This window comes from Sprattus sprattus (genome assembly GCF_963457725.1).
Source record: "Sprattus sprattus genome assembly, chromosome: 10".
In the NCBI taxonomy this organism is placed as follows: domain Eukaryota; kingdom Metazoa; phylum Chordata; class Actinopteri; order Clupeiformes; family Clupeidae; genus Sprattus; species Sprattus sprattus.
The window spans coordinates 27799854-27824068 of record NC_137908.1 but is presented as its reverse complement, the minus strand read 5'-3'; the positions used below and the strand labels follow the sequence as shown (position 1 = coordinate 27824068).

The 24215-nt window shown below is 42.0% G+C and overlaps 1 protein-coding gene across 1 annotated transcript; it reads right to left on the bottom strand.

The window, feature by feature from the left end:
• Positions 1-1310: 1310 nt before the first annotated feature.
• synpra (synaptoporin a) lies at positions 1311-24120 on the bottom strand (the record flags this gene model as incomplete). Its single annotated transcript, XM_080845640.1, has 6 exons — positions 1311-1613; positions 1736-1927; positions 2056-2254; positions 5054-5178; positions 23892-23957; positions 24103-24120. The coding sequence occupies 6 exons, from the start codon at positions 24118-24120 to the stop codon at positions 1311-1313; spliced, it is 903 nt and encodes a 300-aa protein (XP_080701766.1).
• Positions 24121-24215: the final 95 nt, after the last annotated feature.

The following is a 24215-nucleotide window of genomic DNA, read 5'->3' as shown; positions in this document are numbered from 1 at the left end:
AATACAATGTCATTCACACTGAATAGCCATGGCCACCAAAATACAAACATGGACACTGACTTGTTCACATTTATATTAAGACAGAGACAGTAAAAGAGGAACACCAATGGCATATGTTTAAATATATGTATCATGTTTATACATCATGACAAGTCTTAGACATGCATTTCTAGTTTTGCATTTATTTACTCTCCTATAATAAGGATTTCCAGACATGTCCCGAGTGGGACAGAAACAAAGGGGACATGAGGACTTATTGTTTGATGTCTTCCTGACTTACTGATTGAAATGTCTCACCAGTCCCCTCTAACTGCAAAATGTGAGTATTAAATGTGCGGAGCAAAGGCTTCAGGAAAACATGTTCATAAAGCCTGAAGCAGACTAAAACACTGTAAACAAAGGACCGCAAGTAAACAGTGCAGGGTTGATATCTCAACCTAGTGATAAAACTCAAACTGGGTTTAGTCTTTAGAGAATGAAAGACAACAAAGGCTCTATCTAAGTATGCTGGACGACAGTGAGGAATAGAGACATATTCCTCCTAATAAAAAGTAACATGAATTTCGCTGTCATAGGAAAATATAGAAAATATTAAGTATCTATCTATATTTAAAAGTACAGCATATTCAAATAGAGATCACTGTAATTCATTTATTTTATATCATCTGCAAAAACAGGCATATTAGTAACTTCTACAGCACAACTTCATGCACTTTGTCAGAACAAGTACGATTAAAAATGTATACAAATGTGGACCAGTTTTTTTCCCCACAGCAGTGCAAACCCATCTATCCTTTTTTTTTTAGATCAGTGACCAAAACACAGGCAATATATCATTAAGAAAAAGTAAAGAGCAGCCATCTAAAGTCTATTTTCATTCACAAACTCAGGTATACTAACATTGTATATACCTGTATTAACTTAAATAGCTGTCACTTTTTTCCTTACATAGCATGGGATCAATGGTTACACTTGAGAAAACAATGTGATGTTCATCTTTATGAGTGTTTCAAGATGCCTCTTGGAATATCTAAGAAGGATGCCATAAAGGGTATTTTCCAACCCTCTCTCGTCTGAAAAAGACTGTTTTCAATTAACCTGTAAGTGATAAATCACATAAAACAACAAACCCCAATACCTAGGTTAGTATCAACAGAAATTACGTTCTATTATTATAGCATTCACATAGCATGGGCCTCACATTTCAGATTATTGGAGCTCCACTACCATGTGCTTAATCCTTAGAGACAAAAAGCTAAATTCCTTAAGGAGACATGCCCTTGGAGATGACTAAGGCCTCGGGGCTGCGATCACATCTGGTTTGAGAATGAGGTGGGCCCCCCCACCTGGCTGTAGTCTGACTGTTGGCCCATGTCACCTTGGGTGATGTAGCCGCCTGTTTGGTTGAAGCTGCTGCCCTGGTTGTAGGGTGCCTGGTTGTAGGGAGGCTGGTTGTAGGGCGGTTGGTTGTAGGGCGGCTGGTTAAAACCGGCTGACTGTTTTTCCGAGATGCGGTCTGGGTACTGCTGAGTGCCGCCCTTGTGCCAGCCAGTCTCTTTGAAGACGAACCAGATGTTGCCTGCCCACAGCACAAAGTTCAAGTAGCCAAAGACCTTTGAAGGAAAAGTGTGTGTGAGCGGGGATACATACAAGAACACAACAAACAAAACTTGTTCATGAGATCTACTCAAACAAGTGCTACAGTTTGTGTGTGTGTGTTTGTCTTTGGACTCACCACAGATGTGTTGAGACCAGACCAGATGGGGCCGTAAATAGAGCCACATTTGTTGCCCTGGGTCTTGCAGGCGGACATGAGCAGCACCACCTCGTCTGGGTCTGTGGCCACTTTGACATCAGCGAGACCCTTAGCCCAGGCTGAGGAGCTGACCAGCCACAAGAAGGAGAAGACCACGGTCACAATGAAGTCCTGAAAGAAGACACGATACATCAGGTGAGAATGCAGCAACTCCACCACTGTAGTCAGTGTAAACTGGAACGTCCTTTGAACGTCAAGATAACCTCGTTGGCTGACGTTACCGAAAGATTTGTACTCACAACGAGAGGTCCCCTGTTGTTCTCTCGGTATTTGTTTTGATAGAAGATGTAAACGACAGTGGCCAGCAGAGAGTAGAGGAAGGAAAAAACTGCAATGGTGACAAAGAACTGGGCGGAGGAAGAGAAGTCTCCCACGAGGTACAGCCGCTCCTGCCTCCTCCCCTCGCAGACAGGGACCTCAACAGACACCTGGTGCAATCTGACAGAAATAGAAGAGATTTAGCTTAATATGGCCGGTTGATCTACAGTCAACTGAGATGTTGACTATTCGGGACTGTTTTAAACCTTTTTGGATCCAGTAAACATTCAATAAAACACTGTTGTTTCCAAACTGACAAAATGAAAAACATAAGCAAGTCCATAACCTAACCTAGCACCCACAACACTGTGCTTTTATACACTGCAGGTGATTGTCCATGTCACTGTTATAAAATCCTGGAGGTGGCCCAAAGCTTTAGACGTCTTCAACTCAGGACTAATGAAATCGTCTGAATATCCAGTTATATTTCATCTGATATTCTTAAGCCCTTCTGAAATCAGCTGGTGAAATATCTTACCATTCTTTCCTCATGTGTAAAGTACGCAGTCACTCAGCTCTTGAGAACTACAGACTTTAGTCTTTTTAATGTAACATTGTTTTCTGCAATTGCTCAAGAGCAGCACATCCAGGTCTCTGTGATACACAATGGTGTACACTCAAAACCAAGTACCTTGAAGAACCATTCGAAAATTCAGGCCTTTGCTTTGTAGGGTTGAGTCCAATCAACAGATAAACAGTTAAGGAGGTCAGACTATTAAAACTAAATGACATACTTGTGACAATTATGGCATCATTTCCAAATTCCAATTCCAAATGTAGCCTTAGGATTTATGTCATTTATTTCTGTTTGCTCCCCCACTGTGTCTCTTAGCTACTGTTATAAAATAGAACACATACAACCCTAATTTCCGCTTATAAAGACATCTGATACTCCAGGTTAGCTTTGAGAAAAGGAGAGTGAGATGCTGAATTGTTTCAGTAACTATTCCTGGACTCATCTTCTGGTTTCATGAAGAGAAGGTCCCATGGTCCGGGTTATGGTGTCCACACTCTATGAGATAGAAATCTACAGTATTCTTATGGTAAATTTCTTCCGATGTTCAAACTTGGTGCTACTGAAAATATACGCGAGAATCCTGTGTGAGGGCTAGAACAGGTTTCATAGAATGATAAAATGTACCTGCCAGTCCCATAGAGTCTGCTGACATATCTCAGTGTAAGTATTCATAGAGCCTCACAGAGCCTGTCAGCAGACGATGCACAGCAGTGTTAGCCTTACAATCTGTTTGAATTCTCCTCCATCTCTTCAATTTATCTGACAGAACATTTGAGAACATGGACATTTGAGAACATGGACATTTCAGATAATGGACATTTCAGAATGTGGACATAATCAGTCAGATATGGTTATAATGCCATAAATCATTTTGAGAGGAGAACATTTGAAACTTTTTGAAGATGCGCATGAAGACACTGATAGAAAATGCTACCAAAAAATGTAGGTAGGACAGCAACTTCCAAATACTTCTTCTCGCATAAACAGTATACCAAACACCAAATCCAAAGAAACCCCTATTTGCATTTAACACATAGGCCTACAGTAATATTTTCTGACATAAATCAATACTGTATGTAAGTATGTATGTATGTATGTAGTAGAAGTGTATAGAGACATCATCATCTGTATCTGTACATTCAACCATCAAATCTCTCTCTCTGCATCTGTATTTGGATAGAAGACCAGAAGTGGGGGTGGTTTATTCCGAAAGTCACGTTAAATCGTGCCAATGTTGTATTTTCTAACCTAGTATTCATTGGCAATGCATTTGTTATGCCTTTGAAGCATCAAATTGATTTCATATTGGCATATAATATATTATGAAATACATGTGCTCATCCTCATACTGTTGTTATCATCTCTCTCTCTTTTTCTCTTTTTTTTTCATTTTTAACTAAACTAAGTTTTATGAACTGTCTGAACCAGACCACAACCACTCCTTTAACATCGAACAATCAGAAACTGTTCATTTTAGATTGATAAGAGCATAATGAAATTTGACAATGTGACCACATTCTGTCAGTGACACATTTGTCTTTGTAGTGGTGTATTCACTGCTTTACTACTAATTCATACATACTTTCATAGGTAGATGACTATATAGTACAGGGCCAGGCAACTGCCGAAGAGTGGGATGTTATATTCGCAGAGCAGGAGTATATCTTTGGGGACTTCACAGAACGTCTGTGGGCATACCTCACCATTGAGCAACTCTTGGAAAAGAAGTCAGTAAATGAGTTTAATATCTCTGTCAGTAAATATCTCTCGGATATCTTAAACGGATGAATATTGACTAAAATACAAGGTAAATCATGGCTTTTATGGAAGAAAATTACACATACAGCTAGAAACTAACGCTACTAAGTTTCATTTTGATGTATATGTTGCAGGGGTTTGAAAGCAACCCAGTTGCCACACCAGGCTTTTTCTCTTGCTAGCACCTATTCATGATGTCTCCTCCTCCTTGATGTGAGAGTTTCCCTGAGTGATAGCTGGGAATCACAAGCTCTCAGCCTACTGCTTGTTGTGCACTGTCTTGGTGGGGATGTCTACAGTATCTTTCAAAATGATATGAATCGATTTACAGGAACATAATGGCTGACACACAGACCTGTCAATTATGGAGCTGACTTTCTTTTACGAATATTAATGAACTTCGGGTATAAGAAATATCTGTTCCATGTAGATTTGTGTATACCTGAAGTTGTTCATATATATATGTATATATTCATGCCTGTCTGTAACTCTGTAGGTATGTCTGTAAATATGTTTGTATGTGTGAGTGAATAGACATTGCAGTCCTAAATGAATGGATAAGTATACAATTTAGCCAAATGTTATGCAGTTCCATAAGGCCCACAATGACAATTGCGGAACAGTGCACAAGTGACTGTTGGTACCTGAAAGGGTAAGCAAAGTTGATGCCAATGCTGAGGTTGCTGTCCATCTTATTGTTGCAGTCGACACTAACCCGCAGCTGCCCAGAGTAGCCTCCACATGTTGCGAATGCGAAGATGGCAAAAAGCTGAGGTGGAAGAAACAAAAAAAAGTACAATTAGTAAATGGTGGACGCTTCAATTATATAGCAGCTGTAACACAGTGTTTCAGACAGAAGGTGAATAGAGTTTGAGAAAAATAATGTGTCTCTGGAACACTGAAGCATGCAAATCTATTCTACTAGAAGTTCCAAAAATGAAATTATGAACACCGAAAATTAGCCTAATAGGTCCTCTTTAACATTACGTAACTTGACTCAGTGATTTGAGGCATTAGCATATAGCACGATGCTTGTTTGGTGCCCATTGCTTATTCATTGTGAGTCGCAAAGATGCAGTGATGTACCAAGGAAACAACTGGGATCTCTACAGGCTTCAAGGAAGACATAAATAAGAGGCATTTGCTTGTGAACATAAGGCTGATCAGCATTACAATTTCTCACATACTCCCAGCAGGGGCCAGATGCATTGGAGTTTGTGGCATTTGAAGTTTAATACAGTTTTAGAGGCTTACAGTTGTGAACTCAGAACAAGCACAGAAAGTTAATGGCCATGATCTTGCATTGGTCAATTTCAGAACTCAGTGATTTTGTAATGGGTGGGTCAATGCAATCACTGCATGTGTAAACAAGTAATTCATCTTTATTTTCAAATTGTAATTGGTCACAATGGTACACACACACACACACACACACACACACACACACACACACACACACACACACACACACACACACACACACACACACACACACACACACACACACACACACACACACACACACACACACACACACACACACACACACAAATACACAAACACACACACACACACACACACACACACAACTTTGTTTAATTTCTGTCACAGACACAGCAGCTGATATAAGCACAGAGGACATCAACTGTCTAAATTGCGGCCCTAAAACACACTGACTTAACAGTGAGAGGGGAGAGTGGCAACACGACTCTTAACTGCTGATGGAATGGCTTTTAACTTTGTAAAAAATCGAATCGATAAATCTAAAGTGCACGCTGCCCAAATGCAAAAATATCTGTTTGAGATAGCTTTTTAAAAGAATAATTCAGACGAGATTTACGTAACTAAAGGGATACCATAAATGGGCCTCTCTCGACTCACTCTCCACACTCTCATTTAACCTGCTATGTCTCCATCATAAGACATTTCTTAGGAACATTAAGATGCACCCTGGTGCTGACAAACAAAAGCTCTATGGTGCAGGCCTGGGACTGAAAATTAATCCTTAAGTCAGTGACCTCCATTCCCTTCTCTTAGAGAAATTCCTGGACATCGTGCCCTGGATGTGATTATGAAAACAGAACAAACCATGTATTATCCATAAAAACAAGACCCAAAAGGTGCCCCTGAATGAGTGCGACTTTAAAACCTCAGGTTTTACAGCCTGACACAAAGCAACCGGTTTCTGGGGGTCACGACATGGTGCAAAGGAAGTGGCTGTTGACAGCCTATTAGACTGCTGCTGCTGAGACAATGGGCTCATCCATGAGAGTGAGGGGACCAGAGTGACTCAGATGCATTTCGCCGTCTCACTGGGGAACTGCCCAAGGATTCACCCTGATGAATCAAAAGCATCTGCTTCTACACCAACTGTTGAGAGCAATTTTGAGGCTGACTCTCACAACACGAGTCCTCCCAAGGCATTCACCCACAACTGCTAACAATGTGAAACATCCTCCACATCTGACCACTGAACAATCACTCCTTTAGCCATGCAAGGAATGCAAACCACCCGTAACTGAAACTTTTGTAATATTCGTCTACAGAAATATACGATAATATCTACACTACAACACTGATGAAATACAGAGCCTAAGAGCACACAATAGGTAGCACAGGAGTCCTGAAAGCGTTACTTTCTCTCTCTCTTGCCTCCATGAATCACACGCATACATGCATGAAACACCTCCATCTACATGCACGTCTGATTTGCAAAGAAACTAAAGGGGGCTGTTTGTGAGCTTCACTGCAAGGCTCCTCAGATGTGCCTGAAAGAACCTTGTCACCAGATCACAGATGTGGCGCTGAGATGAGCAACTGATCAAAGTTCAATTCCTGGCAGCTAACTTGCTACAAGAGAAAAGTGTGTGAAACAAATTAGTACCAGAGAAAAAGGTAGGAGACTCCAGCTGCTGGGGGGGAAAGCTGCCTTTGGGTGATTACCAGACCTGTTAAAAAAATGTTAGAGTCTCTCTAAACAGCAGACACAACACGTGTGTCTGTGTGAGAGCGTTTTGGTGCCTACAGTCAATGAACGCACAGAATGTGGAACAGCAAAATACATGAATGGATATCTAGCCAGAGTGGTGACAAGTGGTTTTACTATCAACATGTAATGTGCCTCCCTCCTCACTCTTGTCAAGTATGAAATATCATACAGTTTTGCAGTATTTCCTCTCAAGCAAAATGCAGCACTACAATTATTTTGCCCGGACAGAAAGAGGATTCTTTTTGTTAGCAGTGGTGATCAGAATAAATCCACTGTCTACATAGCAACACATAAGAACATGCATGGTAAAAAAAAAATAAACACCTGATGATCTATACGAAGGAGCAGATCATGGACTTACCGGAGCAAATATAACCATACACATTTAGGCAAAGAGGAATATCCAGCTCCACTAAATGACAGGCTTCCCAGTAGCTCTTTCTCTCATACCAAGAGGAGGAGAGGATGCTCCCTATAGCCAGACCAGGATAATGTGATCAGTCTACTATTTTCTCTTTCTCCTCCTCCTTCTCCTCCTCGTCGTCCTCTCTCTCCCTCCCTCACTTGTGGATAAAATAAAGAACGAATGGGATCAATGCAGGGGAAGAAGTAAAAGAGAGGAGAAGATATTGTGTATCTCTGTGACTCTGTGGTCAAGTGGCCACCTACCCAGCGACAGGAAGCCATCAGAGCTGAGCTCTGGAGTCAAGCCTGACACTTTCCCTCGGCATTGTCCTACCTTGCTACTTCACTTTATAGGGGTGCACGATTCAGAAAATGTCACGATTCGATTCGATACCGATTTTTAGGCTCACCATTCGATTCAAAATCGATTTTCGATTCAAAAACGATTCTCAATTTTAAAAAATTGATTCACAGTATGTAAATGTTAGTGCTGTCAAACGATTAAAATATTTAATCGCGATTAATCGCATTTTTGTCATAGTTAACTCAAAACGAATCGCGATTAATCACAAATTAATGAATCGCAAATTGTATTTTAATGCTCTTATCATGGAAAAGTTGATTGGCTTGCTTTATGCAATGTTTTATTTAATTGAAAAACAACATTGCCAAACAGGGCGGTACAAAATAAAATTATAAAGTGCACATTTCAGACTCAGCCTATAGTGCAGTTAAACCATGGCTTAATATTTTCTTTTTTTCAAGTTTGCTGTGAACATAGAAGTCAGGCCTCTTATTTCAAAAACAATGAACCGTAACAGTTAGGTTACCAATAAAAGGTAAGCCTACTACTTCTGTGCAGCTGCCTGTTGACATTTTCAGACAACAGCTCGCTTCTTTTGCACAACACAACTTTTAAAGGTAAACTTTCTATTCAGAAGCTTTTTATCAGCCATTTCGCCGTATCGCGCTCACCATCACTTAAACCGTAACGTTAGCATACTACACAGTTTGCAAAGCCAAAAAGAACGTTAATCTTTTTTTTTCATATTTATATGAATCGATTTTTGGAATTCTATGAATAGATTTTGAATCGGAAGCACTTGAATCGCGATACGAATGTGAATCGATTTTTTTGCACACCCCTATCACTTTACTATACTTTGCTTTACCATAATATGCTTCACATCACATCATGGTTCATTCTCAGCCCACAAAACACTGCAATACATCACACTAATGGATACATGTATCCGGCAATGTGTAGCAGCACACACAACAGAGAAACACCACAAGTGAAATAAATGTACACAATATAATAAACAATATCACAAATATCAGAGGAGCAGTGCACTACACCTTATTACATAGTGTACAATTATAAGCAGGAAAAGTACCCTGAGTTTTTTACACTGTCATTTACTATTTTATAGTGGATTGACTGTGTTGCATTTTATGAATTATAGTATATTACAAAGATATTTCACTTCAGATGTTGACCACATATTTACTTTACTTTCTGACTCAACTGGTAAAGCAAGGTGCTACCAACGCAATGTTTTGGGTTTGACACTAAGGGAACACACATACTGATGGAAGTTAATCTGTGCTATTCTGCCTATTGGTTTGGATACAATCTCAAATATGATAAAAACTACTAAATGAACACATGCAAATGTGTTCCACAGGAGTCAATACTTAGACCACTCCTTATCCTTTAACACTCCTGATACTATCACCTCTGTATAGCTATTTGCATCATTACAAAACACAGCCATCATACACAGATGATTCACTACATGCCACTTTGTTGTATCTCAGCCCAAGCACACAGAATAGAACACAATTCTAGACAAACCACCACACCAGTGTCCTCCAGTTTAGAAAAACTCATTTTCATAATGCTCACTTTCCAATGTCGTACAGAAATGCAAAACCACACCAATGAAGAGTTCTACTTCATGATGCAGTGCTCCGGTCTAATGGTTAATGGAATCTCTTCATTAGCAACAGATCACGGTCCCTATATATGGAACATGTCATGCCACCTTAGCAATTAAAGCTTCTATTTCACCTTAAGGTGCAAAACATGTCATTTAATACAAAACAAAATGCCACAGCATTACTTGTAATGTCCTGCTTTACCCAATTACTGAAGCATTGTTATTATTCTGCGTAAGGTGTTAATAGGTGTAGTTTATCCCAGAATCGCAGAAAGTTAGACAGAGGATATGTACGCCAACATGTCCATTTTAATGAGATATTGAATATACTGCACCCATTACATAGACAAATTGAATGAACCAGACAGCTGGAACTCATCAACCTGTTAATTAAACATACTATTATAGACACAGAAGTGTATAAACATAAACAATGACAATGTGCAGGGGCAAAAAAAAAGAAGAGCAAGAGCGAGAACACTCCATGAGCAACATTCGCCTAACTACGTCTTTGCCAGTGGAGACTGGGTGAAAAACGAAATGCCAGTCCTCATTGTACCCTTCTACACTGACATGGTCTGGTGAGGTACACCCACGGCACATTATCAGTCTGGTGGTGCACAGCCCACAGGTGGTGTTTTGTCTCCCGGTAATGATCCTCTTAGTCACGCTGCCTTCCCCGTGTCTCAGAGCAGGATGCCGTGTTTCATCAGCTCCGTCAGAGTCGAGCGGAGTAGTGTACTGTTGGCACAGAAGAGCTCTCACTGGGGGTGAGAACCAGGGCATTGTGAGGAGCATAGTGTCTCACTGATGTAACCCTCTGTAACTGACTCTGGCAGTGAAGGGAAGTAAAAACACAAACACATACACACACACATACACACACACACACACACACACACACACACACACACAAACACACACACACACACACACACACACACACACACACACACACACACACACACACACACACACACACACACACACACACACACACACACACACACACACACACACACACACAACCCAACACCTGAACCTTCTCATCAATAAGATAAACAGTGCGAGGGCGGGAGAGGTAAATATTTAGACGTGGGAAGTGCAATAACACGCCCCCACCCATTCATTCTCCAGGGATCAAACTCAAACTGAAACAGTCAAACAGAACAGTAAAAACAAGCATCATGAGCAAAGGGACAATCTGTCTGAACTCACCTCCACAACTGGACTTGCTTAACATACAGGTAACATAATATAGTGTTAAAGCACGTGCAACCATTGTGACAGTATGACAGTGCCTGCTGTGGAAGGGAATCTAACATATCTGAATTTTTGAACAATCCGTTTATTAACAAGTTGTTTTGTACCTCATGCAGGGTCTTAAAATGAGCACTTCTCATCTGGCTCAGGATAGCCCATGATCTCATCTTTCAGCCTTTATTCTGCTTAGGAAAGTGGACAGACAAATAGACAGACAGACAGAAAGACAGATAGACAGACAGACACATTTATGAGACCTACGCCACACTGCTCTCAGTGCCACCCATTCAAGGCTGCAGGTTCCAGTTCCCAACTATTCCCCCACTGATGTGTCAATCAACCAAAATTCATTGGACATGAGTTGAGAGTGAACAGAATATTATTATGGTAAAATGATGACAAGATACTACTAGAGTAAAACACTCTTAAACCATGAACACAGTAATTACTGTTGTCATGCTTTAGCCATTCTGTTTTTCTCCCTCAGCACAGTTGGAGTCATCATCACGGTTTGGTTTCACTGGCTGCCCTCTATCGGACAGGTTCATTCATTCATTTGGTTTCACTGCCCTCTACCGGACAGGTTCAGTCATTCATTTGGTTTCACTGCCCTCTACCGGACAGGTTCAGTCATTCATTTGGTTTCACTGCCCTCTACCGGACAGGTTCAGTCATTCATTTGGTTTCACTGCCCTCTACCGGACAGGTTCAGTCATTCATTTGGTTTCACTGCCCTCTACCGGACAGGTTCAGTCATTCATTCATTCATGCTTGACTTCAGTCACATACATGCTCGGGTCTGCACTTGGACACAGACACACGCAAACACACATGCATTCCTATTCCACATTGTAAGTGAATAAAGAAATGAATAACTTACCCAGTCAACATTACAGTGTTGCTGTGGTAACACTGGTCTTGCAAAGCCAGGATAATAACAATCTCTCTCAAACCAATACACTGAACAGAGACTATTTAAATGTGAATAGTTAATACTTCTAGTGTGTGGCACATCTGAGCTTTAGCCACAGGCTTATTAAAACTTATAAGAGAGCGATGCCTATCAGATTCTATAGCAAGCCACAAAGTGAAACAGGAAGATTATATTCCGTTCCTGAGCTTTCTGTGTGCTACAAAAGGAAAAAAAAAAATCTTTCCTGGAAGCTTCTACAACAGAGGCAGAGAATCTGAAACCATGACACAAGTCATTTCAACCATGAACAGCTGCACAAACCACCACTAATGTAAAATCACTGGCCGTTACATGCACTTATGAAGGCCGTCAGTCGCCTAATCGCCAATCCATGTTTCACTTAAAGCAACAGTGTGCAGAATTTTTTAATGCCATCTGAAGTATGTTTTTGTTGAGAATTAGCTTTTGTATCATCCTCAAATTAAATGTAATGGTCTACGGCCATGTGATAAACAAACTGCCTGTTCCCACAAGCTGCCAAGCCAATTCATTACCTATGGCCCCTGTGTGTCTGTGAATACTCATACATCTTTCATACAGTATAGAAACACATGAGTATTGTCCCAGCTCAGACAATGGCAGCACATGCCTGTCTGGCACTCTGCCCTGTCATCTCTCTGTTCTGTGTCCTAGAAGGCTGTGCTGACTCTTTAATCAGCCAGCTGTGGCTCTCGTCAGGCAGGCTCTGGCTGCCGGCGGGAACCCTGACTGGAGCCAGTCCTGGACGCTGGTGGTCTCTGAGGTCTGGTTTCCCTCTCCCGCATCTGTCTGTAATGAGCCCTCCAGCCTGTATGACAGGTACCGCGGGCCGGCTGAGCCAGCCAGATTCAAAGGGAAAGAGAGACAGAGAGCGAGAGAGCGAGAGAGAGGGGGGTGGGGGGGTGGGGGCTGATGAGCTGTCTGACATTACACGCAACCACCCCCTTGTGGCAGGTGGCTCGTCTAGACTGCCACACTCAACCCACTCACACAATTCCTTTCATCTCTTTTTACGTTTGCTGCTGGAATCACCGTCCTCTGAGAATAGACCACACTCACATGAAATGAAACTGGACCAGTTTTTTATGTGGGGACATGGTTACAATAATATTCATGTTTTCTGGTTTGACAATACACACAATGTGCTTTCCAGAAAATGAAAGTCACATTTCAGTTCTCTCCCCAAATATTGAATCTATTCTGCATCCCATTCTGCGAACAGATAAGCACAGACCTCACAGAAACTGGCTACATGAAAGCAATGTGTCAGAAACTGCAGCACCTGTCCCGTTCCCTCACAGATCAGCGTTCATGTGGACAGCGAGAAGGGAACTCACACAGAGAGATTGTGCTTTTGATGTTTTCCGATGGTGTCAGCCAACTCCCTGTTTGTTTGCTGCACCCCTCTGGCTGGGATTAGAACTGCCTCTTATCAGCACAAGTAGGCCAACCATAACCACTCACTCAGGGAATCAGTTCACCACAGCGGCCATGGCAAGAGAAGATTCACCAGCACAGGGAAACTCTGAACACACCAGTGAGTGCAAATGTGCACATGATCTAAAACATTACGTGCTCTTTGGAAAACGTCCTCTCAGTCAATTAGAACAGTAGAACATTAGTAGAATGCATCAGAATGAAGAAGAGAGACAGACATTCATCTCACATGTCCTCAGTTAAAGTTGTATGCTATTACATAACACAGCACATGGCCAGTGAGCAAGAAAATCAGGTTATCTATGCCATCTACTGGCAAAACACACACACACACACACACACACACACACACACACACACATGAGTGTGAAACAATGACACCGATCTTTATGCTAGTGTGTCCAAAATCATCTGCTCCAAACAGAGAATATGCACAGTATTTATTAACATAAAACTGGTTTAGGCTCTTAACTTAATCTACATTTAGCTGACAAGACATGGGAATGCAACAATGACACTGAACTTGAATGATAAGTGATGAAACATGTGTTCATATGCATCTGCCAGCAGTGTGCAGTCACTCTTCCCTTTATCGTAGAGGGGGCAAGTAGACACGGCTTCTCAAATTGTTGAGGAACATCAGAAATGACAATGGGAGTCCCTGTGCTTGACACAAACACACACTCACTTCTAGCACACTTATCATGGAAATAAGCCCTAGTGACTAGTGACTGTTTACAGCATAGATTGTGACACACACACACTCTGAATTTTACCCATCCAGGGTAGTGATACACACAGTGAAGCACACTAACCCGGAGCAGTGAGCTGCTTTTGATCGCCCGGGGAGCAGTGATTGGGGTTAGGTGCCTAAAAGGGCTGCAGGCCACCATGTCTGAGCCAGGCAAGCAGCAAGGTAAGGTAATACTCCGAGACAGACAGGGTCCCCAACACTGGCCAAAAAGGTTGAAGAAAACAGTCTGAAGTGAAACCATCAAAACTACCTTAAAGGAAGGGGGCTTTTAAAAACATGGAGCTTTTTCTTAAGATTTTCTGAGTGTTTTTTTTTTTTTGGATGGGATATTAGTTAATCTTTTAGGAACAGTAAGTGTGCACAACCAGAGAACACATAATACATGGACTATTATTCTGTGGCACGTGAGGAAGATCGGTGGATCGAGTGACTACAAAGGCAGGGATAATACCAGGGGAGAGGCTGACTCCAGTGGTAAGAGTGTCCTCATTTGTTCCTGGTCATAAGGCTGGCTGCCACATGCTTATCTCATCTCCACCCCTTCATTAAAGGCAGTGCTGAATCCTGAGCTCATTTTCACATGAGTCTCTCTCTCCCTCTTTTCCCCCTGTCTCTCTGTGACTCTTTCTGTTCGTGCGTGTTCAAACACAAAGCAATTACACATAACCTCAACAAATGTCTAGCCCCTCCACTATCATTTTTCCAGGCCAAAAGAATGATGAACTACGCACACAGTATATTAATCTATGATTATATGAATTACATGCTGACATAGGGTCAGAGCAGTGTGATCTGTCCAGTGCAGATCCAATTAAATCGGTTCTGAACCAAGCCGTATGATTGGGGCTACCCATGTGTGCCCAGTTCTCTTCAAGGAACCAAATGAACTCCTGACACAGAGATGACTGCAGACAAAGAGAGAGCACGTGTGAAGAACACAGGGCGATTAAGAACACAGTTCATAACGAGGCATGGCATAGGTGGCTTGAACCCTTCATACTGCAGCTCTCTCGGCTTTCTCTGGTCATCACCTGTTTACTGCAGGTTGCCTCTGACATGGCTGTTTCAAATGACCTTGGGCATTTGGGAAAATGTCAACAGGACAGCAGATTATGCAAAGCACACTGCCCAGCTGAAGGAGTTAGTGAAGCCCATGTACGTAAGTCACTGTGTTTTCTACTGTGTAATTCCTGTCATACTTGCATCGGTCACATGCTCATATATGTACAAACACACACACACCCGCGCGCACATGCACACACACACACACGCACACACACACACACACACACACACACACACAAATGCTGAAGCACATTCACCCGTAGTATATAGCATTACATGCACATGTGCACATACACACCCATAGACACACACACACACAACCAGACACAGACACTGTTGTACACAGAATATGTGGTATTTACACAAGGAAAGAAACCTCTTGAGCAAAATACACAACCCTGACTGTGTGATTATGAACCCACTCATCCCTCTCTGTCTCTTTCTCTCTCCCGCCTGCTCTCACTGTTGGCTCTTTGAACACGGGCAGGCAGGTTGGTGGGGCACTATGAGAATGAGCATGGCGATCGCTGCTGCCGCTGTTGCTAAGCTCCGTCACCCCTGTTTGTTTATCTGCCTCTCGCAGCCGCGCTCCAAGGGCCAGAGATGAAGGCTACTTTTCCTGGGCTGCAGGAGCCCGGATTATCCGCTGGGGGGGGGGGGTTCAGCAGTAAGCACAATTAGAAGGCTCCACATTGCAAACAAGGGGGGAGAAATGAGAGAAGGGGGGTGGGGGGTGGAGGGAGGTGGAGAAAATGCTGGAATGTTAACAAACTGGGGCCGGTACACTGGGGCCAGCGCCGCACCTCTGAGGAAGCTTGAGTGTCTGTGCACCTGGAGCGTCTGTGCACCTGGCCCTTTCAGGTATCATCCGTGGGCCGCGGCACAAGCGCGTTGATTGAAACTCCCCCTGAGATGTGCTGCTCAACCACGGCGCGCCTCGTCCTTTTCTTCAACGAGTGCGAACGCACAGACAGCGGCACCTGCACCTCATTCAGTGGCACCCGAGTGACAAACGAGGTTGGAACGTCAGTGCTTAACTAAGAGGAGGCGTTGCAGTGTGCAGAGTGTATGCAGTTTGATTTGAAGTGTCTCCTCTCCTCTCCTCTCCTCTCCTCTCCTCTCCTCTCAGTGAGTTCACCGTTGCTCGCCTGTCGGCAGATGCTGCTGTGTGTTCTTAAAGTGTAGGTGGGTATTTGACAAAAAATGCCCCATCCAAACACAACAAATAAAGCTTCCTGGGAGAGAGAAGCCTACGATACCAGATCCCCCCAACCCCATACAACATAGAAAATCGATAACAACAACAATCGCCGCCATTTTCTTTATTTTTTGGTAACCTACAATAAATAAAGCAGGTTCCAGTCAATTGAAAAATGGCTTCTCCCCACCGGCGATTGTTGTTGTTTACGATTTTCTATCAGTTCTCACCACACAACGACGTCTCATCTTTGCTCCTTGAATGTCGATATGTAATGGTATGGAGTTATTGAAACTTACTACGTGCAAAAAAGACTAGAAATTGAATGTTTATGTTCATTGAATGTTTACATAAAGTTGCACTGGGTGCCTTTAAAATAGAATTTGATTGACTCGAAAAGCACCCATAGTAGCTACCAGCCTATTCTTGCCTCTCGTTTCGTTTAGTGTCAATATCATGAAATAACGTGGTAATTTCATGTAATAACAAGATAAATATCTTGTAAAAACGTGAAAATATCATTATCATGTTATAACGTGAAAATATCATTATCATGAAATAACGTGGTAATTTCATGTAATAACATGATATTTATCATGTTAAAACGTGAAAAAGATATTGTTAAAACAAGAAACTTCCACGTAATTACTTGATACTGAGACTTTTTTTTTTTTTTTAGTGTGGCAGCAATACGCTTCCGTAGAAATGCCATGTGTCAGTGTTGCTGCAATAACAATATGCTGTGTAGCTTGTGCAACCCCTATTTGCAACCAACGTTCAGCACCACCACTGATTACCTTACAAGATTTCTATGTGACATAAAAACATACATGTCTACACAGTTATGCAAGCTTGCAGTGTTGGGTCGACCCATGCAGCTGCAGGATCAAATTCCCAGCCCATCTCCCTGATAGATATGCTTGATGTAGCCTCCTGCCAGGGCCAGGCCAATGACAAGCTTGACTGACCCTGAGCTGGCACAAAATCTCAATTTATTTTTGAGGGCGTGGCCTATGCATCTCCCCATTCTTCCTTTTCCTCTCCCATGGGTTTCCATGGCTACTTGGTCAGGTGACCACTCGGAGGAGCCCCATCCCTGGCCTGCGGTGACTGTCAAAGCAGTTAGTCAGCCTCGGCCACAGAGTGCAGACAAGATCAGAACCCGATCACATGTAGGCCAGCAGAGTAGGCTGAGAAAAAAAAGCTGTGTGTGTGAGTTGGCATGTGTGTCTGAATGTGCCCTGTGTGTGTGTGCATGCGAGCGTGCTTGCGTGTTTGTGTGTGTGTGTGTGCGAGAGAGAGATTGGGCATGTGTGTCTGAATGTGCCCTGTGTGTGTGTGTGTGTGTGTGTGTGTGCGTGCGTGCGTGCGTGCGTGCGTGCGTGCGTGCGTGCGTGTGTTTGTTTGTGTGTGTGTGTGTGTGTGTGTGCGTGTGTGTGTGTTTGAGTTTGTTTGTATGAGTGGGCATGCGTGTGCATGTGCAGTGTGTGTATGTGTTTGTTTAAGCATGAATTAAAGTTTGGGGGAAGGGAGGAAGAAAACCCACCCACAGCCTGAGGCCTCTGTCTTAACACCATCACCACCACCACTTCAGAAACAAATAGCTCCACACAAGGCTAAGCAGGTGCCCGCATAGTCTGCCTTATTTACACAGCTAGCGACATCCTCCTGGAAGGAACACTTCCTCCTAAATCAATAGCAGTGTTACAAACTAATATGTTACACAAATACAACTAATGAGATGATTTTAATATGCCGTACACTGTAAACCTGAACAAGTTCAGAGAACTCAAAACTTTTGATGTAACCGATTACATTTACGAAAATTTGAGTACATATATTATTTTTTTTAAGTAAACTTAACTCAAAAATTATACATCGGCTATTCTGATTTTTTTGTGTTATCATTTTCATAATTTTTGAGTTCTCTGAACTCATATTATTTCAAAATCGTAAAGGATTTAGCCTTGTCAGATATATGTGTTTCTCTGGGTCTTTCTCAAACTAGTTATTACGCCCTTACAAGTTTTTGAAAGGGTATCTTCCTTACGTTCCAAGTTCTTGCGCAAGCTCTTACTGTAGAGAGAACTGTCATTGGTCGACTGCCTTCCACTGCATTTACATTTACATCTGTGATTTTTATCCAAAGCGATTGACAAGGAATTTTGCATTCATAGATCATGAGCAGTTTAGGGGTTCACACTTATACACTTGGTAAGGAGGAGTGGGGAATTGAACTAGCAACCTTCCAACCTCTGGATTACTGAACGACTCCTCTACCTTAAGTCTGCTGTGTCCGTCTCTCATCGCAAGAGCTTTGCAATAGTGTTCTCAACGAAGTTGATGACGTCAGATTCTAAAAAAAATTGAGTTATCAGGCAATGTTAACTCAAACAAATACATTCCTATACAATTAAAACGTCTGCACTTGCTCAGAAAACTAATACATTTTAAGTTGGGTCAACTAAATACCAGCTTTTAAGTACTGAATACATAATGTTAATGAGTTAGTAGAACTGTCTGGGTTTACAGTGTATCAGTGTTTTTTTAGCATGGTCCTTATCTGTGACTCTGGCTTTAATAAACTGTCAGGTGGTGCTCCGTTGTAGTTATGTATGATGACTCAAAGACATGCTTATGTAAAATAATATAAATGTGCAGAAATCACAATCAAGCAACCTAATGCAGTTAGTCTAATGGAAGAGAAATGACTCAATGATATCATAGTCGCTCCTGACTCTCTGACCTCTCTCTCCAGCCAGACTGGATACAGTGAGTGACAGCTGAGGGAGGAACAGAGAGCTGGCAGGGCAGGAACTCTGTTCCTCACACATGTCCCCCTCCGCCCACCTCACAGTGCTCGACAAGGAAATGGAAGGTGACAGATAACCTTTTTTTTGTATAGTGAGTCAGACAGACGGCAAGGCTCCCAGAGTCAGTGTCTGTGCCAAGCACGGTGATCCCTGAAAGGTGTCTCAGACTACATGACAGCGTGACCAGCTTATAACCATCCCTCACAGCCGTCCAGTGAGGAAAGAAGTAGCGACCGCTCTGGAACTAGGGCAAGGGTGACGTGAGTCCTTCAGACCTATTACAGTTATCTGTCAAACTGAACAAATAAGTAAGTACCTAAGTACAATAAGTAAACAGATGTATATCCACAGCTTCGGCAGCAGTAGCATACTAACCTATACGTGAGTCAATTTATCCAGGGGTGGCCGCGCCTTTGCTGTTGCAGCCCCTAGACTGTGGAAAGGCATCCCCCTCTAATAGATTTATTGTCTCTTTCAAGTCCAGGCTCAAAACACACTTTTGTTCTTTAGCGTTTGGATCCTCCTGATCTGAACTGTGTGTATATAGATGTTCATGTGAGTGTTTTGTTTATGTTTTTATTTGATTCTATATTTTATTGTGATTGCCTACTGTGATTGCAAAGCACTTTGGTCAACGTGAGTTGTTTTTTTAAAATGTGCTTTATAAATTAATTTGACTTGACTTGACTTATCTGAAGCTGCATAAATTCATAACCTGGTGCTAAAAAGTATTTCATAACTATGCAAATAAAATGCAACTAGGCAGCACTAGATAAACAAGAGCAAAGGATGTTAGTCACTTAATACTAGGGACTGAAAGGATTGAACAGAAACAAAAAGAAAAAAAAGAAACTACATACAGTAAAATGTGAATGTTAAGAACAGAGCTAGATCTGCGCGAGTCATAGCCGGCGCTGCCACTGCTATTGGGGGAAGCGTGGAGAGAGCAGCGTGTTTCCTCGGTGATAAGCCCCTCGTTTCACAGAGGACACTTCAAATGGAATGTGGAGAGATTAATTTCCCCAGGAGAAGATGCATCTCTTTCACACCAATGGCATTCAGTTGCAATCATTATCTGAAATAGAATTTCCACTCATGCTGCCTTTCGTTTGCATAACGGAGGGTGTTTTTCTCCATCTTTCTCTTTCTTTTTCTATTTCTCACTCTCTCCTGTATTCATCTTCCCATGTTAAACAACACTTATAACCACAAGGAAGTGACTGTCAAGGAACTGACAGCCGTGTCAATGTAAAACCTGCAAGAAAAATTACAGTTACTAACCTGTGAGAGGAAATAATTTAATTGTCACAAAAAAATACTGTCATGCCAAGGTGGTTGTTAAGGTCAAATACTGTTCTGGTAATTTATTTAAAAACTGCATTTGAGTTAAATATCAGTTACATACACAACCACAGGTTCATTACTTCCACCACAATCATAGAATGGGTACTTAAGATGTATTCTACAAATACCTTTCCACATGGCTAATCTCCAACGAATCTAGTTTCTTCACATCTTTGAACATGACTTTGTAAACATACTAAAACAGACATCTGCAGGACTCCTTATTCCAAAACAACAGCCCATGCAAACTGTGATGCGCCATAAATGACTATCACTCGGTGCAATTCACTCCAGACAATTTACTCCTTATGGTACCACCATTAAGTAGAAGCTTTGGGAGTCAATTAACATCAGGTAACCTTTGAGTTAACGTACATAATTTGCCACTGTTATTTTTTTAAATAACACATTCACCGATTTCTGCTTATTCAACTAAGCACCTCATTAGAATTTAGCAACATACAAGTGTGCATAGTAGTGCACACACACACACACACACAGTGGGCGCTTCTCCTAGGAGAATTTCAGATTTCTGCATGACTTGAGAGGGCAGTGCTTACAGCTGTTTGAAGATTCCTGTGCCAGTCAAAGAGCCGGCATCAGAGAAAATCGACAGAGAACAGCTTCAGAGGAGCGGCAGGCAAGCACAGCCATACGCTGATCTGTGCTGCCAGTTGATACACACACACACACACACACAAAAAAAATACTGGCCATCAAAAGGTTCACCAAGTATTCCATGCTCAACAAGCCCAGTGGTCTTTATCAGCCAAGAATATTAATTGCTGAATCCTAATTCTGTTGTTTTCATAAAAGTTACGCAATGATCCACACACTGACACACACGATCAACACACAAACCAGACAAGTTCCAATTATGTAATATTATCTACGTGAATCTAGAGTAAGTTAATTGAGAAATGAGAAATGCAACAGCATGTCATCCGTGATTTTTACATGTCCCATTATGTCTACATCATCACTTTTATTCTCAAAGTACACCATATCCTGCGTAACAGCAGTTTTAACTGCGGACCACATCAATTAGGGCACTTGAAATAAGAACGTAGAAGTGGGTGCTTCCATTCTCCCAAGTACAAAAACACAGTGAGTGAAACACAAACATCTCCATATTAGAATCCTCTAAGTATCCATTTGGGTGACATTTCCTATTCCTACATTTCCTGACGATCAGAGAATAAATGAACGAACGAACTGCCTAGTACTACCAGAGCAGGGGCGTCCCTCTCTACCTTCAAGAAGCTTTTGAAGACCCAACTCTTCAGAGAACACCTCCCTTCCTAACTGGCACCTTGACTAGTGCTTAACTTGCACTTCAGCAGTTACATTCCTGCACTTCTTTTTCTTTCTATGTCGTTTTTCTATTTCTTATGTAAAGTAGTATTTATTGTTACACCAGGTTTTTATTGCTCTTAGCTGTTTATTGCTTTATTGCTCTGACTGTTCTCTCCCTTGTACGTCGCTTTGGACAAAAGCGTCTGCAAAATGACTAAAAGTAAAAGTAAATGTAAATGACAATCAGGTTCAAGCAAAGCTGCTTTCAATCCTGACTGGCAGTGCAGTCAACACTACTGGGCCTGCAGTCCTCCACTGGCCCACTGGACTGGCTCAACAGCTCAGCCTCTGGCTCTTCTGCACCAATGCACTGACAACGGCACATCATCTCATCACTCATGTTTGGATAATCGACAGTCAGCATCACTTCACTCTCCCCATGACTGGCTGAGCTCTCTGGAATGTGAGCGTTTGTGTTCACATGTGTGTGTATGTATGTGTGTGTATGTGTGTGTGTGTGTGTGTGTGTGTGTGTGTGTGTGTGTGTGTGTGTGTGTGTGTGTGTGTGTGTGCGCCCTGGACAGTACAGGTAGGTCATGACCCCAGGTGTTCTCCCTCATGTTTTCCACTTCTGTTGTTGCTCTTTGACTTCTTCTTATATGCAGTCTATTCTGATCCATCAAACAGAACTCAAGCAGCATCTTCCATTAACATACTTTGTTGACACAGAACCATGCAGTCACATGTATTTCCCACTGAGAATGCTGCAGATTCTGTACGGAGCAGCTACAATGCAAAACACCAGCATGTCCAGTAATCACACTGGATCAGATAAGGATGAGGCGTACTTGGCATGCTGTGCGCCCATTGAAGCAGAGTGCCTTTGTTTGAGTACTTAATAAATGCTGTATGCAGAGTGTACACCGCATGCAACCACAGCAGTGGCACCCCAATACACTCTCACACACACACACACACACACACACACACACACACACACACTTCACCCTCAAAGCCACAGCATACAAGAAACAAATACTGGACAAGTCCATCTTATGCAATGGCTCGATTAAGAATCACTATCTCTTTGATGCAATAGCGCCTCCATCCTGTGTAAGTTATAGCAGTACACTGTATAACATTAGAGTTGATATGCTCAAAAACACAACTGCTTCACACACTCAGCAGCAGCTCGGCATTGATGCACAGCCCAGCTAAACACGGACATACTTAATGCAAACAAAGGACTCTCGCCCCCACGCATGCACACAAATACACACACTTTCAGCTATAGACAGTAAATACAACTCCTGCCTCTATGTTGATCAGCAAACACAGCTGACATAATAACAATGTAGCAGACAACAAAGTCACTCTTTCAATAGCCCACCTATGCTCTCTCAGGTGCTCTCTCGCGCTTTCCATCTCTCTCTCTGCACAGCTGACTTCTCGCTGGCACAACATTCTCAACACATAGGCTAATTAGTTCAGTGGTCACCTCGAAAGACAGTTTTGGACTTCAGGTGATATTAGCAAATAAGGCTTTGACATTATTCATTTGTGAACCAGGTATGATAAAGTCGAAAAAGAGAAATAGAAAAGCAGCTTTTGACATGGACGGTTTGTCTGAGTGATCATGGACTGATTGATGGAACGGTTAGAGCGGTTACGAAAGGCTTCATTCTGAGTGTGACGAAAGGGACGGAATACGATGGAATTAAATGGTGGACACTATCAGTTTCATTTTAAATAGACATTCAAAAAGACATTTAAAAAGGCTACTGTCAACTGCCTTTCCAAATCGCATAGGTGTACACTAATACAAAAAGAAAACAACGCGACAGGAAACAAGAACATTACAAAAGCGCGCGCATGGAGAAAATGTTCTAGCCTAAATAAAGAAACCTTGTTTAAATTTAAGGTTTACAAATCATCGCGGTTTTTACAACAATTCTCAAGTGTAACTATACATGAGTGTGTTGGCAGGTAGTTTTCAGGTAAATGTATTTTTCACAGAACTTACCCACTCCAAAACGCGAATAAATCCAAGGGGCAGTTTGAGCACTTGGAATGTTCCCCCAGACACAATCTAAAAAGTAAGAATCCATTATTGACACGGGAATTTGTTATTTCATAGAGTAGTCTAGCCTCCTCTTGAAATACATTTAAAAAATAATTTTCACTGAGTTATTTCAAAGCCGCGTCACATAAGCTCTTTCCACACCTCTTCCTACCTGGTTGGCAGCCTCCATAATGAAATGGCTTAATGTGTATTTTGTATTGTTATTTAGCAGTAGTAACACTTAACGATATCACAAACGACTGATGTGATGTGTTTCTGTCTCTT